Below are 16,720 nucleotides of genomic sequence, written 5' to 3' on the forward strand. Positions count from 1 at the left end.
GGTTTAATAACAAGACAATTAGCCAAATCTGATAGTTCAGCAAGTTCAAAGAGTTCTGCTGCATCTGGCTCAGGATCTTCTGCATCAACAGACAGTAGCTCTGATTCAGATTCATCAGAAAGTCAACCAAGCCCTGAACCATCACCAAAGAAAAAAGAACCTCAACCAGTTTCAAGGCCTGCTCCAATATCTAATACTACAAATAAAAGAAGCGCTACATCAGTTGCTACAGTAAAACCTCAAAAAAGTTTGAAAAAACAAAGTAAGCACTTTTTTATACTACTATGTTGATTATTTACATATTAATCAAGAGTAACAAGTAGCTGGTAATTTTTTGACATTATTGTTAAAAAACAATAAAATTTCTTTAATATAAGAAGTGTTGGGAAAGTGTAAGAAGTTTGTTCAATTTTTACTAATATTTTTAATAATTTAGATATTCAGATAAAAAGTGAGGAGGAAAGTGAAAATGCAGACACTGACAAAGATGTGGAAGATAATGTTGAAGATAGCAAACCTGTAATAAAAGGAAAACGAAAACTTCAAACACGCAAAGTAAACAGAACACAATCACAAATAAAATCACTTGCAAGTGATTCTGAATCTGAAGGTAATATAGTTAATTCACTGTATCATCGCATATCATTATCAAGTATAGAAACTTTAAAACTGGAGTTTTTTACGATTTTAGTGGACATTAAGCCAAACGTAACAAAGTCGCCCAGCAAAAGACCAGCAGGAAGTTTGTCATCCAGACAATTAGGACTGAATAGGTCTACCAGTGGTGGTATTCCTACAAAAGGTCACACGTCGAGTACTAGAACACGGACGATAAAAGAGCGTGAATGTCCTCTTGCTTCGGTCTGTGACTCTCGTGGTCATCTGTCTGGAAAATGCGAAGTTCATTTTACGTTAGACGCTTGCCCAGTGTATCATAATACGACTGCTCAGGGATGCATGTGAGATTCAATTTTATTAAAATAAAATGAAGAGTATAATAGTACCGATATCTATTACAAAAATATCAATATTTGTATCTGATTTTTTTTATTTACCATATTTTAGAGATGTCTACAAAGAGAGAAAGAAGAAAGATGAGGAACGAAAGCGAGTGTTATCAGGCATGGGTAAAAAGTCTCCTAAAGGTGGATACCAAACGATCGAACAACGAAATTATCAACAGAAAATCAAAGACTTACGTGGCAAATTCAAAACGCCATTGTCAGATGGTAACGAATCTGACAGTAGAGGAGAGACCCAGGGTATCGATAAAACTCGACAACCTTCGCTTATTGGTTTAACATCCGATTATGATCTCAAACTCTTCTTGGAGGCTCAAGCAGTAGCTAGTGAAAAAATTGTAAGAAACCATTTCTATCATACTAATTGTTACTCTCGTATTATATAAATCACTGGGAATTTAATTATGTAGGAAAAAGACTTAAAAGAACTAGGTTACGATGGTGAAGGAAGGAATGGTGGCATTGGTACTCGTTGTATAGAAATGGGTAAATGGGAAATGGAAGTTTGGTATCAAAGTCCATATCCCGAGGAGTACAGTCGAGCTCCAAAACTATATTTATGCGAATATTGTCTAAGGTATGCCAAGAGTCGGCAGGTTTTAAGGAGGCACAAGGACAAGTGTGTTTGGAGGCATCCACCTGGTCATGAAGTTTACAGGTGAGCTTTATTGTTTCAACATACATTGCAATGGCTTTATCGATTTTCCAAACAATAGTTTAATTTCTAATGTTGGTTTTATTTTAGAAAAGAAAAAATAGGTGTCTGGGAGGTGGATGGTCGGAGATACAAACAATACTGCCAAAATCTTTGCCTTTTAGCGAAATTCTTCTTAGATCATAAGACTCTCTATTATGACGTGGAACCATTTCTATTCTACGTCATGACAATCAATGACTCCGAAGGTTGTCACACTGTAGGTTATTTTAGCAAGGTAAGGCATTTTAAACACTACTTTTTCAATAATTCGAGATCATTCGTCGCACTGATTGCGGTTCAATTTAAAGCTTAAATTTAGACCTATTATAGTCTCAAATTGAACACGTTGTGTTTAAGAAATTTATTCATCGAATATTGTATAAGAAGATTTATCAATACTTTGTCAATTATTTAGTTTAGAATGCCATCTTAGAATGCAAATATATTGATAAATATTAGTGAGTCATTAGGTACAGTATGTCATACCTATACAAGTGTGTCCGACAGATTGGCATTTATCTGTCGCTCTTTATGACTAATTGGTCCATTTAATACCTTGAATCATTTACATAACCCACCACGAACACGGCATATATTTTATTGTTCGATAGCTATTATGTAACCGTTACATAGCAGTGCAAAAGTACGTAAAACGTATTATGTGATAAAATTTTCGCGTTTCGCTCGTTTGCGACGACGAAGAAAGCGAGACGACAGTGCTGTATATATCTGCTGAGTGCAGTCATACGAGGTCATACTGCAGTGCATTGGCGCCGATTCCAATCGCCACAATGCGGTATTTGCGTCGAGAGAGTACGAAAGTTTGCTCCCTCGTACGCTTGCTGTAATTCTAATTTCCAAATCTAAATTCTGGAAAATAAAATTTCTCACGGACCACGTGAAAAATAAAATCACGCAAAATAGTTGAAGTACTTTGCTGAGTCAAGCTTTGAAATAGACAAAATTCGAAAATATTTATTTTCCCGTTACTTTATCGATTCCTTGGTAAAAATAATGTAGCAATGTTGAGTTTCTATAACACCGGCACAATAGTTTAGATGCGATTTCTACATCATCTTTAACAATTTTTTACAATTAAAAATTTCGCTGCCAGCAACTTGAAAAACGAGATTAGATTCTAGAAATACCTTGAAAAGCCTTCGCAAATAATAAGTTGAATCTGAAACAAAAGCAAACGATACCGTTTATACCGCTAAGGGAGGGAGGGTAAAACAGAAAAAAAGCACGCGCAACATCCAAGCTTAACGTATCTCTCTTACAGACACACGCATAATACACACGAGGCTTGGCTTGAAGTTCGTCTCGCACGAATAAATCGCAGCTGAAGCCTTTTCTCTGCGAAATGTAATTACGGCCTTACAATCGCACGGCGACAGCGACAGCGGCGGCGGCGGCGGCGGCGGCGGCGGCGGCGAGTCTCGCGCATTATAAGCGACAGAGAGAAAGAGAGTGTCGCTGCTCGGGCAACCCCTACTCCATTCGTCGTGAATGGCATTAATGCTGGCGTCGTTTAGCCCATTACAAGAGCTGCCTTTTTTTTCTTTTTTCCCGCGAGCTGAACGGCTCTTCTCGTCATTCTCTCTTTGCCCCTAAGCGATAGATAAAACTGCTACAAAAACAGGAAACCCTTCTAACGACGGATCGCCACAATTTGTGCAAACGCGTTCATTGGCATTCAGCGGCTCGCTCGCGTTTCACGCCAAAAGTCAATGGTCTCTCGACGGAGCGCATCTTTCATTTAGCGCGACGATTGCAACGCCCTTTCCTCGTCCTGTGCTCGCATTCGATTGCCACTGAATCCTCGCGGATGCGCGCGCGCGCGTGAAACGTACCTCGGCGCTCGTCTCCTTCTCGTTCCGTCGACCGAGGCAGCCTCGCGGGTGGAAAGACGAGAGACGCGAGTCCGCGAGGGTCAGTCGCGTTGCGCGGGCGTCGGACCGTCAAAAAATCGCGGCGAGCAGTGCCGATCGCATTCCGCGCGTGCCGCGAGGAGACAATGCCCGTCCCGCGAGAAGAAGGCTCGCGCGCTCGCGTTGAAATAGGACGGTGGCGCGTGGGCCCGCGGCGGCGCCGAGGGACGGTCGCGCAGGCGAGAGGATCAGCGCCGCGCGTGAAATTTTCCATTTTCTGCGGCGGGCAGGCACAGCCACCCGGCTGCTGCTGCCGCTGCTACTGCTGCCACCGCCGCCACCGCCGGTGCTGGCAAAATCTTTATCGACGTTCAACGACCCCGACCCTGGCTAGACGGGCGTAGCACAGGACTACTTCCCCTCCAGCAGTAGTAGTCGTAGTAGTAGTAGCAGTAGAGCGGCGGGGGCTGGTTTTAGAGGTAGGGAGGATTCGCCAAAAGCGCGCCGCGGGAGAGGGAAAGCCACGTCGGGCTCCGCGCCGAGGTCGTCGAACTTTCGCGACAGTGTGCGCGCCGCTCGTTATTATTTACCCGCAGCGGAGCAGCAGATGCGCGCCAAGGGCTGCGCCCAGAGGCTTATTAAAGCTCTCTCTCTCTCTCTCTCTCTCTTTCGCGGGCGTCCTCGTCTTTCCGCGAAAATGAGCTTTCCAGACTCCCTCGCCGACGTCAGCGCCGAGGATTTTATGCCCAGTCGCTGACCGGCCGGTTGCACGTTCGACGGTCATGGCTTCTCGGTCGCGCAGCTCTATCCGTATACTTTTGGCGGCTCCTCCGAGAAAGCCCCGCCCCCCTCGCCCCTTCTCCACTTCCAACTAGCCTTTTCCCGGCCACAGGCGCATCGTTGCATTTTCCTCGGCCCTGAAAAAAAGAAAAGAGCGCGACAAGTCGAAGCTGTTCCCGAGGGGGTGTCCCCCGTTCTCTTCCACCTCTTCCGAGCGTGCACGCACGTTTCCCCTCGTCTCGCGTGCACGCGCGAACAAGAGGGGCGCGGGAGAGAGGCGCGGATTTTCTTCTTCCGGAATGCCGGATGACCTCTCGCTTTCGATTACGACACTTTGATCTAGATAAATCTCGGCGCGCGAAAAAGGGGCCGAGGTTGAATGAAAAATGAATTCCACGCAGTGGCGAATAGTGCGCGGGAAGAAAGGCGGCAGCCCGTGCAGCAGCGCATATAATATACACCGCGAGGGCGTATCCTCTTACAGGAGTGACAGGTCGCTAGCCCTATCCAGCGCCGCCGCGCTGCCTCGCTCCTTACGTAACGCGCCACTCGATACAGAGAGCTCGAGCCAACCCTTCTTCGATTGTTCTTTCGAGAAGGAGTAAGCCAAAGCCTTGGCTGTGCCGAGGCGTCGAGGCGCGCGAGGTGTCGAGGGCATTTAGAAGCAGTTGGCGATTGCGATCGGCACGGAGAAACGCGCGTCCGCTCGATGAGCCTCCCGGTAATCCGTCCGATTACGCAAGTTCGGAGGCTCGTTTTGCCTGGCGCATCGATCGCCGCAGCGCCGATTATCGACGAGGAACACAGCTGAAGGCAGAAGAGACCATCCTCGATAACAATAATCCGGGGAGCTGGAAGCGCAGCCGAATTAAGCGGCGCTGTTTAAATTTGAGCAGTCGATCTCGTTACCCGCTGGAAAATGAATGAGTCGGCCTCGGCGCCACCCCTCTTCTTCCTGCGCCTCGCTCTGCCCTGTGCAAATAGCCGTAAACACCGCCAAAGCGCCGCTCTGCCCTTCCATTACGCAACCGTCGAGTGCTTTACCCAGCAGCAGCAGCAGCAGCAGCAGCAGCAGCAGCAGCAGCACTCGAACAAAGAAAATCCCGGCCAAGTTGCGCAAAAGGAGGAAAGGACTGGTCGCTTGCAAAAAAAGGGGCCTAAACGCACGCGGCGATGGCGCGCTGGTGGTGGCAGACTTGGCCTCCCCGCCGCGGCTGCAGTGCCGCGGGGCGCCGCTGGTGGGGGTGGCGGTTACCATGGGAAAATTCAAACGCTCTGCCGGCTGCGTGTGCACACGCAGAGCGAGCATCACCTCGGGGGCAGATCGATCGCGGGCTAGCTGCAGCGGCAGCGCGCCTCGACGTCGCGGGGTCGAGGACCGTGAAAATCGCCCGAAGGACGCTTCCGCGGCGCGCCTCCCGGTGTGAATCTGCGCGGCTTTGTCTCTGCGCGCGCGGCTCGGTCTCATTTGCCTAACGTCCCCTATTAGCACTTTCGATTCTATTTCTGCCGCGCGAGGGTGAATAATGCGCCGACGATTGATATCTGCATATTTCGACATTCATGGCCCGGGCCCGAGAGCGCGCTTATGGCTCGTTACCGAATCCGCCCGCCTAACGCAGAGCCGCTAATGCCTTTTTTGTTTTTGTGCGTTTTCGCGCCAAGTGCGTTGCCGCGCGCGCGCACGCGCCAGCGAATCACCGATAATCTTGCCCATTGGGCCTCGCTCTTGGCCTCCGCGATCGTGTGCTAAATGCGAATCTCAGCGCGGGTCATCGATTGCCGAGACAATTATTGATTTGGCCGAAGTGCGTTGTAGTTAAGTTAACGTTGAGAAGTGCAAGAGTGAGAAAAGTACCCGAAACGAGATTAGACGTCTCGGGACGACGCAAAGGCTGGCTCTCTCGCTCTTTCTCCGGCGAAACTCAACAGCGAGAAAATAAGATCGTGCAAACACAGGCGACGCGCTCGCTCAACATTTTACTACCCTCGTCTCTCTCTCTCTCTCTCTCTCTCTCTCTCTCTCTCTCTCTCTCTCTCTCTCTCTCTCTCTCTCTCTCTCTCTCTCTCTCTCTCTCTCTCTCTCTCTCTCTCTCTCTCTCTCTCCTGTCTGTCGAGGAAAAAGCCAAGAGCGAGTCGACTGTACCACGAGGGGGTTGGGTCGAAACTCGCCCCTACCCTTGACCTCCACCGTTCGGCGGCTGCTCTCGTGTATTAAACGAGCCGCAAGGCGACTTCTCTTGGGTCATAGCTCCGGGCTATGTCTCTCTACTTATACCGACGAAATTAGCGGGCGAACGGTACACACAGTCATACAAGAATAAAGTCGAGACGCAGACCGCTGACGATTTTTTTTCCGTTGCCAGACAGAAAACGAACGAGAACGATGGAAGAAAAAAGTTAATCCTCTTCTTTCCTTCGGCCCGACAGGAAGAAGCATTATTATCCGTTTCACTTGTTGAATGCATTTTATCAAAACCATTGGTACAACGCGATCGGCGTAATTAGATAACGCGAGGTGGCTCGTTGTCGAGGGGCGCCGAGCCGGGCGCCCGCGAAAAACGAACGAGCAGCCTTGACAAAACAGCAAAAGTGGCTAACGGGCGAGGAACAAGAAGCCGAGCGCGGGGGTGGCGGCGAACGCGCAAGCGAAAGGCCGCGCGGAGCATAAAGGCAAAAGGAAAAACACGCGCGGCGCTCTCGACGCAGCCGTGCTTTATGAAACAACGCGTGCGTGCGCTCCTCTCGAATTCCCCGGTTGCACGTGGTAAGCTGCGTCGCGTATGCGTTATTAAGAGCTGCATAATGCGGTAAACGTTAAAGAGCAGGGAGAGGGAGGCGAAACGGTTTCACGGTCGCATGGGGGGTATAGACCTAATTTTTTCCGCGGTGTTGGCTTTTTTGGTCGACTGCCGTGCACTCGTTAAGTACGCTTTGCTGGCTCTTTATCAAATATTTTCTATTCCACGTAGTTTTATAGTCTTAGATGTATGGATCTTGAGAGTATGACTGAATTCAGTCGCAATTTCATTATTTCAAATTTATGAGAATTTCATGCGTTGGTGCATTATAATGATTCAGAAACAAGCAACGTCAAATAGTTGGATCATAGTTGTGTCAGTTGCATCATTTGTAAAATTATTAAAGATTTGTATAAAAGAGAGTTTGAAAAAGTAAAGTCTCGATCACTTGATTGCTCAGTTTTGAGAAATTGAAATAAATCATTTCATGATTATTTTCATTTTATTAATGGAAACATTTGGTTAAGTTGTTACTGACTTTTATTTACGATTTAGAATATTTTAACTAATAATGTACTTTCAAAAAGCAATAAAATTTTGATCATTTTATAAAATCAACTATAAGAATAATTTTATCAAATGGTCCTTTTTAATAAAGCAACGTGATGATAATAATGAGAGTACGTGTATATCAATTTTTATTGAATGGGGTACTTACTGAAATCAATGATGATTTCGAGCAAGTTGGGGGTTATTTGTGAAATTGATTGTTATTGAATATCATTAATTTACAAAGCTGATGCAGATACTTAAGACACGCAGCGTGCATTGCGAGCTGTTACTAATTGTAAGATTAAAGTGACCGAAGCATAGTAAACCCTTAAAGTAGAAAATATGAAAAAATCTAAAAATACGTGTAATTATAAATCAAATACATAAAATATAGTTTTGATTGATGAAAACCTAATCTGAAATTTTTAGAATCGTATAATATTCTTGCCAACAATTCTATAATATTCTTTTTATTTTTCTAGCCATTCGGTTTTCAACCACTTACATTCTAATTGGCAACCTACTGTGTTAGGAATCATCGAGGTGTTTCTATTTTTAACATTTTGTTAAGGCCAATTACGATATGGACAAGAGCAATTTCATAGCGTACAATTAAGTTTTCAAAAAATAATTATCGTCATTTCCATACAAGCAAGTGGAAAAAAAAATTTCTATTTCATTTTAAGTTGTTAACCAGTAAGCGAAGCTGCTTCGTAATTAACAAGTCAAGACATAGGGTTAGCAGATTTCCAGGCCAATAAACGTATATCAACTGGCAAACGACTAATCAAAACATTCTCGGAATCGTGGTAGTTTTTTAGATTTTATCAAGCTTAGGTAAATTATTATATCTTGATCGTACACCAGTATACCTGTAAAGAATCTCGGAATAATTTGCAAAGGCCAGTATCAGAAGAGACTTCTTCCTTCCAAATCGAAATTATTCAAAAATAGTTCGTACTTTATGCTGCTAATTAATTTCATTGATTGTGATAACAGCTTATCAATCATACTCTCAAAACAATTTTCGAGCTGAATAAATTAATTGCAGGAAAACGTGAAAGTGAGAGAGAAAGAGAGAGGGGGGGGGCAATTAAAATAGTAAATACATCGATCCAGCGTAAAATTCCACAACTCGTAACTTTTCCGCGTTTGTACATCCCTCCCCATCGAAATTTAAACCTCCGCGTGCGCTCTCAATGAATAAATCGCGGCGTAGCGTATCGCATCAATAACCTAAATAAATCATCTGGCCGCGCGAGTAATCTGAAAATTCACAGCACAAATTAATAATAATAACAATATTTTTTCTCTGGTTTCACGATTTAAACAATAACTTGCGAATGATGCTAAAGTGCGTTTTATTAAATCGCAACGGTACAAAGGGAAAGTAAAATTTGCCGGGCGCGTGTATAATACCACGCGCACGTATAGGCGGGTGCGCGCACGAGAAAGAGACAACTACTGAATGGGGCGAGAGGGGCAGGGATGACGTGCCCTATACCGTACACGTCGCGGCACGACCACAAAGACGAGGTCGTCGATACTACACACGCATACACGAAAACGCGCGTTCGCGTCTGGAGGTTGGGGTAGGCTCGAGCTCGTAACCCCTCTTTCTCTCGAGGTCTTTGCCTCGCGCACGCGATCGATGCCAGACGCAGCTTTGCCCCCCACCACCCCTCTCCGCCTTTTCGCTAACCGTTTTTTCGCTCTCTCGCTCGCGAATTATTCATTATTTCAAGATCAATGTTACGAGCTTTCCTCTCTCTCTCTCTCTCTCTCTCTCTCTCTCTCTCTCTCTTTCTCTCTCTCTCGTCGCTTGATAAAACGCTGATCTTGCAGAAATGTCGTCTCCGGTAAGCGGAGCTAATTAGAATTTAAGAGCCGAGAGAGACTCGATGGCATGCGAGCGGCGCGGTCGTTTTGTATGATCGCGCGCTCGCCGGAAAAATAACGTGTGCAACTTCATCGCGTGTAATATAAAAGGTGTTTTGCAGCGCTTCGTGCAACGAGAGCAACGGATCCCCCGAGCCAAGAGCGAGAGCCGCTAATTAGTGCCCGCGCGCAAATTGGTCTTTTTTTGCGCAAAGAGGAGAATAAAAGCCGGAGAGGAGGAATCTCCAGGCGGCGCGAAACGAGTTCGCCGACCGACCGCGGCGACTTTTGGCTTTTATTTATTTATTTATTTTCTTTAAGGAAAAGCGAGCGCTCGGTTTTCAACGACCGAGAACGCGATCGCCCCCTCCCCGATCGATTGCCGCAATCCCCAGAATTTTACTTGCGCGCGCCTGTGCAATAACCTTGCCGGAAGTCCGTTGACTCGGGTGGGCGCTGCTTGCCCCCTCCGATAATAACCTGCCCTTATGCACTCGCCGCAATTACTCGTACGCCGGTGCAATTTTGAAAACCTCATTGTGTGCGTACGGCGCGTTGCCGCGTTTCTTTTTGGCGTTTTTGCTTTCTTTTTCGACTTCGATGTGTTTCTGTTATTATTTCTTTTTGGAGCGCGCGGAGCCATCGCGTACACATCGCTGCGATTTCGTTTGGTTTCTTTCCCTTTTTGCGCAAAAGCTCGCGTAGCGGGGCTGGCCGATCGGCGCAGCTGCTCGTTCTACCTGGCTCGTGAGAAAGGTCTCATTTTTTTCTTTTTCTCTTGCGCTCGCGTAACGGTGGTTTTTCCGACGACACGCGCATCGTGAAAGAACGTTCATCGAGCAACAATGTTCGCAGCGATTTGAAAGATCACTGGTATTAATCGAACCGCTCGTCGTTTGGCGCGACAAATCAACGACGAAAGCCGCGCTATGCCCAAGTATAATCGAAGGCAATGTTCGCCGCGATCGCATTCGGACTATAATAAGTAGTCAGGCTCTGTCTGCCTGCGAGTGCTTTGGCAAATGGACTCTGTCTCTCTCACCCTGTAATTTGGAATTCAGTCGGGACGTTTTCTCTTCGTTGCTCGTCCCATTCTATTTGGTGCGCGCCTCACTCGCCCGGAGAGAAAGCAAATCGCGCGCGGTACTTTGGTATTCTAGGTTGGTCCTCGGCGGTGTTTGCGCGAAGATTCGCGACCCAAAATTGTCACAATTGACGAGCACGCCGTCCCGTGTAATGGCGCTGCAGCGCGCCTGATTTAATATTTTCGGCTTGCCCGCGGGCAATTGGTCCCGATTATTGTGCGCGTTCAATTTGATGCGCAGCTTATGCGGGAATTGAAAGGAAGAACCGTTTTGAGGCGCGCCGCGAAACTAAGTCGTCCGAGCGGTACCGCCGCTCGACGATAGGATTTGTCGAGACGGACAACCGATCGGCCCCTGAAAGCCGGGACACGGTTAGCGCCGTAAAAATCAATGAAAATGAGCCTTCGCCGAGGCAAGCGAGAGATCGGCGTAGGCGCGGAGTCATCGGTCGATCTTAACCCCCCCACTCGTCGTCGGCCGTCTCTCTCGCTCGCTCTCTTTCTCTCTCATCAGAATTCGCGCCGTGGAACACCTTTGTTCGGCAGCGGGCGCGAGCGCGAAGAAAGCCACGGAGGAGGAAACTCGGCTGCCCGCGAGTTCTAAATATAGCAGTGAGCGGCGTGGCGCGAGCGCGCGCGACTGCAACGGCGTCGGCGGCGAGGTCAACGATAAAGCGCGCAGCCTCTGATCGGCCGAGAGTACACCGGCGACGCGTGCAGCGCGCAGCCATTTTCCCCCGCTCGCTCTTGCCGGCCGACCAGGCCAAAGCTCCGGCCGCCCGGAGCTTTTGTAGCCGCGGCGCCATTGTCCGCGCGTCTGGCCGATGCCTCCTCGCCCACGACCGGCCGCGTCGGTCGGTCCTCGCGGAAATAGGCGCTCGGTGTGCCTCGCCTCCTCCCCGGTGGGATCGCGTCTAATTTCGCGTGACAGCCGCCACCGCGGCAGCGCGTCATCGAATACGCGCCCGAGCTTTCAGCGAACGCGCGAGCGCAAGATAATTTTACTTCGAGCTCGCCTCATCCCGCCCGTCCCTTGCCGATCAATCGTCGGCCAACGCGGCTCGCGCATCTCGTCTCCGTTGGCTCTTTCCTCTCCGGCGAGCGCGGCTACGCGAACGGGGAACGGCCGAGCCCGCCTCCACCTCCCGCACTCGTCTGGCTCGCTCAGCCGCATGTAACGGCCTGGCCTATCTTTTTCTCTTGTGTTTTGCATTCGCGGGGAATATCTCTTTTTCGCCTCGTCCCTCCTATCGTCGCTATCTGCGCAAGCTGATACTCGAAGAATTTGATAATAAATTTGCACTCGGCCGTACGGCCTATGTCAGGGAGTCACGTTCGCTTTGCTTGTTAATTAATTCGAGCGCGTGACTCGCCGATTATTATCCAATTGGCGCAATAATGACGACGACGACGACGACGACGACCACGACGACGACCACGACGACGACGACGACGACGACGACGACGACGACGACGACGATCATGATGATGATGATGATGATGATGTAGATGACGATGATGGCATTGGTATAAATCATTTCGCTACGAGTGTGCACTTTGCCCAGTACCTCTCGACGTTTCGTCGCTTAGAAATTTTTTTTTGTGCGCGTCAAGGACAGTCGCTGAATCGCACGATCTATTTTCATAAAGTAAACGTGTTTTACAGTTCACTGTTGATTAAAGTACAAATTGAATCTTTTAAAAGTGCGCAATCTGTTGGGAAAGAAAAAAATCTATTCCGGAACGAATTTCATAATTACCAACATGGCGTTACTCAGCCGTCGAGCATTTGAATACTTCGAAGACACATGTCGAAGAAGCACGTTCGATGAACTCGTGCACGCGACTCACATTCATTGTCGGTTAAACATCCAGCAACGATCAACCTGAAATCCAGAAAAATCATCTTAAATTAATCCGACCCAAATCAACTGAGTGCGCCACTGTCCACGTCACGCGCACATTCGATTCCATAAAAACTGCCACGGCAAATATATTCGTGGCTCACCGAGTTTACCCCAGATCGATTGTGCTCGGCGGTAATACGTCATGATACGTGACGTCGACGAGACGACTACTCAATTAAGGGCGCTCCACATAAACGGTTTTTGTTTTAACCTGCGACCTGCGAAAAGTCGATGCTTCGCTTGGTTGGGTCAGTCTGACGTCGTCGACTGCAGGATGTCGCAGCCAGCTATTCATAACTTCTTCGGAATCGGTTTTCGATTGTCATGTCAAGAAATAGAATTTGCGACGATAACTGGAGCATAACCTGAAGCACAATTATCGATCTTCTCTCGTGACGATTAAATATTCAATACGCTGCGGCTCATTCAAGCTTTCGCTTGGAAACAGTCTCTATTTTGAGCCGCATACTCGCGACAATTCATGAAAATACGGTACGCCTTCGGAGAGTACCTGTAAATCAATTGACTGGTTCGAGTGACAACTAATCCTATCCAGTTGAAAACGTGCTTGACCTTTGACTTTCTATAGAACCGTATGCTATGCTTCAGCTTAATATTAAACCGTTCGACAATAACAGTCACATTAAGTTCAGTGAATGGATTGGAAGAAACTAGTTCAGACATCTTTTTGCAATGAAAATAATCTGTTGGTTGTTTTTTTTTTTTTCATAAATTGATCAGTATAAGCTCAAAGTATTAATTTGTATATTCAGGCTCGAATTTAACTTTCAACCGACAAGTTTGTCGCCAGGCGCTTACGACACAGATATACAATTCACACAAAGTGTTTTGTCTGAAGCTCAAAACCACGTACGCGATCAGCTTTCAACGTGAAGCTTTTTAAAATGCAAATATTCTCCTCCGCGCGTTTCAACTTTTGTGCAAAAAGGAAACGAAACTTTCCAAGCAGACTTCGCCAAACGAGTCAATAAACAAAACGAGCAGCAGCACATTTAATCGAGAAACGATTAAAATTCCGAGTCAGACGATAATCGTCGGAGCATCGTGTCGTCGGGGGATATTTAAAGAAAGAGCAATGACTGACACCGCGAGATGTAGGCAAAGTCACTCAGCGCGGATGATGATTTGGGATGCCTCGTGTGCGTCGACGTGGGAGGTATCATATTTGGCGGACGTTCGACGAGTTATTGCTGTCTGCGCCGCGGCTTTCGTTGCATGTTACGCACACTCGGTCGATCTCTCTCTCTCTCTCTCTCTCTCTCTCTCTCTCTCTCTCTCTCTCTCTCTCTCTCTCTCTCTCAGCCGCAATAAAACTTGCACGAAAGACTATAGATCCGCGTAGGTGTCGGAAGATTAAGAAGGCTCCGAAGTTTTTGGCTTCGGACTGGCTTTTTTCGACGAACCTGGCATGAATAATTGTTATTAACATACGTCAGTGTCGCACAAAAGGAAGCTATAACGCGGACCTTTTTTGCTGGAACGTTCGAATTTTTAATCCCGCGACGAAAAAGGACATCGGACAGCCCGAAGAGAGACGAGCGATGAGTCGATATATTATTTATGAGGCTCGTCCGACGTATCTGGTTATTAGGCGCGAAGTCATTCGTTTTCTTTTCTGCGAAAGCTTCTATACCTGCGGCCGAGAATGCAGGAGAACTTGAACGACGACACGCAAGCGATCGCATATAGAGAGAATGCAGTTAGTCACAACGTTGAGCTTCGGCACTCGGCCTACCGCCACGTGGCCAACAAACAAATTCCGATTGACTTACGTCGGTCGTCGTCAGCCTGGCCGTATATTTGTGCAAACTTTTGGGCGAACGCAATGTGACGAAATGCATTATTTGCGGCTGTATTATTAATTTGGATCTGGCCACTTGGAAAAATCTTAGGGGACTGAAATTGATCGCAAATCAATGTTTAGAATTGATCGTACACCTTGAATGCCAACTCTCATTAAAATGAATTGATAAGAATCGACGATACCAATCGTTCGATTGCAGTTTCATACTTTTAATCAACGCCTTTTAAATAAAACCACTTTGACAGTGTTAATGGCTTTTTTTAATTTAGACCGGTTATCAAAATTCAAAAAGAATAAATTTGTCGAGTTATCAAGCCCATCATTAAAAATATAAGAAGGCATCTTAGGCATTGATGCTACTCTAAGAAAAAAAGGTTAATTAATGGAAATCATCAAGATAATTATTTTTGCTCGCGTGAACAAAGTATACAAAGGATTCCGCCATAACTTTTTATGAATACGACAAGCCCACGCAGTCGAACGACGAAAAAAGAAATTCAGGCCCGCCATAAAACCCAAGCCAATTCATTAAAATGCATGCAATCGCATCCTAGTTTGCATACAGTGGTCGAAACGCTTAACAGAAAGAAGGAAGCGAGATGAGGGGTAGAGCAGAATGAACGAGGAAAAGAAAACTAGACATCCTAGCGAGATCTGCGCAGTTAATCAGTGAAGAATAAAAAGTGGTGTGCGCTATATGTACGATGGAACAAAATGGACGGAGGGAGCGGATAAAAAAAAAAAGCTGCGAATTCTCGGTCCCGAAGAAACCGCAACGAGCGCGACGCGTGAGCGAAGCGACCGACTCTCCGTATAATTTTCAAATAGGCCTATAATAACAATAATCAAAGGAATGCCAGTCATCCGGCCGCCAAGCTTCTCTCTCTCTCTCATCTCTCTCTCTTCTCTCTCTCTCTCTCTCTCTCATCTCTCTCTCTCTCTCTCTCTCTCTCTCTCTCTCTCTCCTCTCTTTCTCCGTTGCTCTATGATTGAGAAATAAGCAGCGTCAAATAGTTGTATCAGTTGCACGATTAAAAATAGTCTGATATAATTTATCACCACTTTATTTGTAAAAAAAGTAGAGAAAATATATGCGGCTAAAAGTTAAATTTATTTTTCGAAAAAATCAAACTCTAATCACCATCTTTTCCATCAATTACAATTTTCACCAGCATATTTCGTACAGAAATGGTGAATAAGATATCTCATAAAAACTGGTTCTAATTCAAACAATTCATTAAATTTTCAATCGTTATTCTACGAAGCATATAATTATAGTAACTTGGTTCCCTGATCATTTGCACTGGATGAAGTTTCATGAAATTCAAACTTAGAACTTTAAAATCTTCGATAACATAAATATTTGCCAAGTCCAAAGTTTCTAAGGTATCCTTAACATTAGTGTTGAATAATATGTGTTCAATGCAACAAAAACAAATATCGTGCAATTGATTCCTACGAGTAACTTTATGCAGTTAATAGTTTACTTCTTTAATATTATCTGCTTGATCTGTGTACTAATTGTAAATACCTGTGTAAATATTACCATTTGTTTAATCACGCCTAGACTGAAATCGTTAATGCGCACCATCGAAGTTTCGTCCTCGATAGTTTAATTTTAAAACATTGCTTTAAATATGTGACTCAAATATTAATAGAAATTTGTGGACAAGAATAATTTACCGATCAACGTAAAGCTTAAAGCCGATCGGTACTTCCTCTGATACAGCCATCTGTAACCAGTCCTCACTTTTACAAAGTGCTTCATGGCGACAACTGGTATTAAAAATGAAATTTTCATGAGCTCTCAATGGGAACGTTACACGATACTAATTATCACATTCGAATGTACCCTGTGAGGTCCCATTTTCAAATATTATAAACAAGCGTTCGGGGTGCTCTATTACGTCGTGAGATCGCTCTAAAAATATTTCAGACGCATTGTCTTGTTTCAACTCTTGCACTTCCGTTTGAAAAGACAGCCATGTCTCAACATTGCAAAGAAATGTAGACGTTTGTATTGAGAAGTCGCAAGCATTCAAAAAAGAAATGCTCTCGATGCAGTACGACACCTTGCCGTAATTGTACGAGGAAGAAGGCTTAAAATTAGAATGAAGAGGATCGTTTCTCTTTGTATAAACAAAAGTGTTTATACTGCGAAATTATGAGATATTCGGAGATGAGGGATCGAAGAAGTTTTTGCTACGGATGTTGTGTGCGGTGCTGTCAGAGCTGTGGACACATTTCAGCCATCTCATAAAGAGCTATCAGGACTCGAGAAGGCTGCAAATTACAAAACTGCGCTGCTCGATGATCGGCACTCGTCGAAACACTGCTTTTCAGTTTTCCTTCAGAAATCTACA

At 45.9% G+C, this 16,720-nt stretch overlaps 1 protein-coding gene across 1 annotated transcript in view; it reads left to right on the forward strand.

Moving 5' to 3' along the window:
* LOC131663601 (histone acetyltransferase KAT7) overlaps positions 1-16,720 on the forward strand; it is a 30,826-nt gene that overhangs the window by 1,244 nt on the left and 12,862 nt on the right. The window contains exons 4-9 of the mRNA XM_058934078.1: positions 2-262; positions 437-610; positions 692-959; positions 1,066-1,360; positions 1,433-1,680; positions 1,768-1,954. Of these exons, the coding sequence (XP_058790061.1) occupies positions 2-262; positions 437-610; positions 692-959; positions 1,066-1,360; positions 1,433-1,680; positions 1,768-1,954 (1,433 nt within the window). The remainder of the gene's footprint in view (position 1; positions 263-436; positions 611-691; positions 960-1,065; positions 1,361-1,432; positions 1,681-1,767; positions 1,955-16,720) is intronic.

The sequence above is a fragment of the Phymastichus coffea genome, unplaced genomic scaffold (genome assembly GCF_024137745.1).
Source record: "Phymastichus coffea isolate CEN01 unplaced genomic scaffold, Cenicafe_Pcof_1.1 PCOF00036, whole genome shotgun sequence".
Taxonomy (NCBI): Eukaryota; Metazoa; Arthropoda; class Insecta; order Hymenoptera; family Eulophidae; genus Phymastichus; species Phymastichus coffea.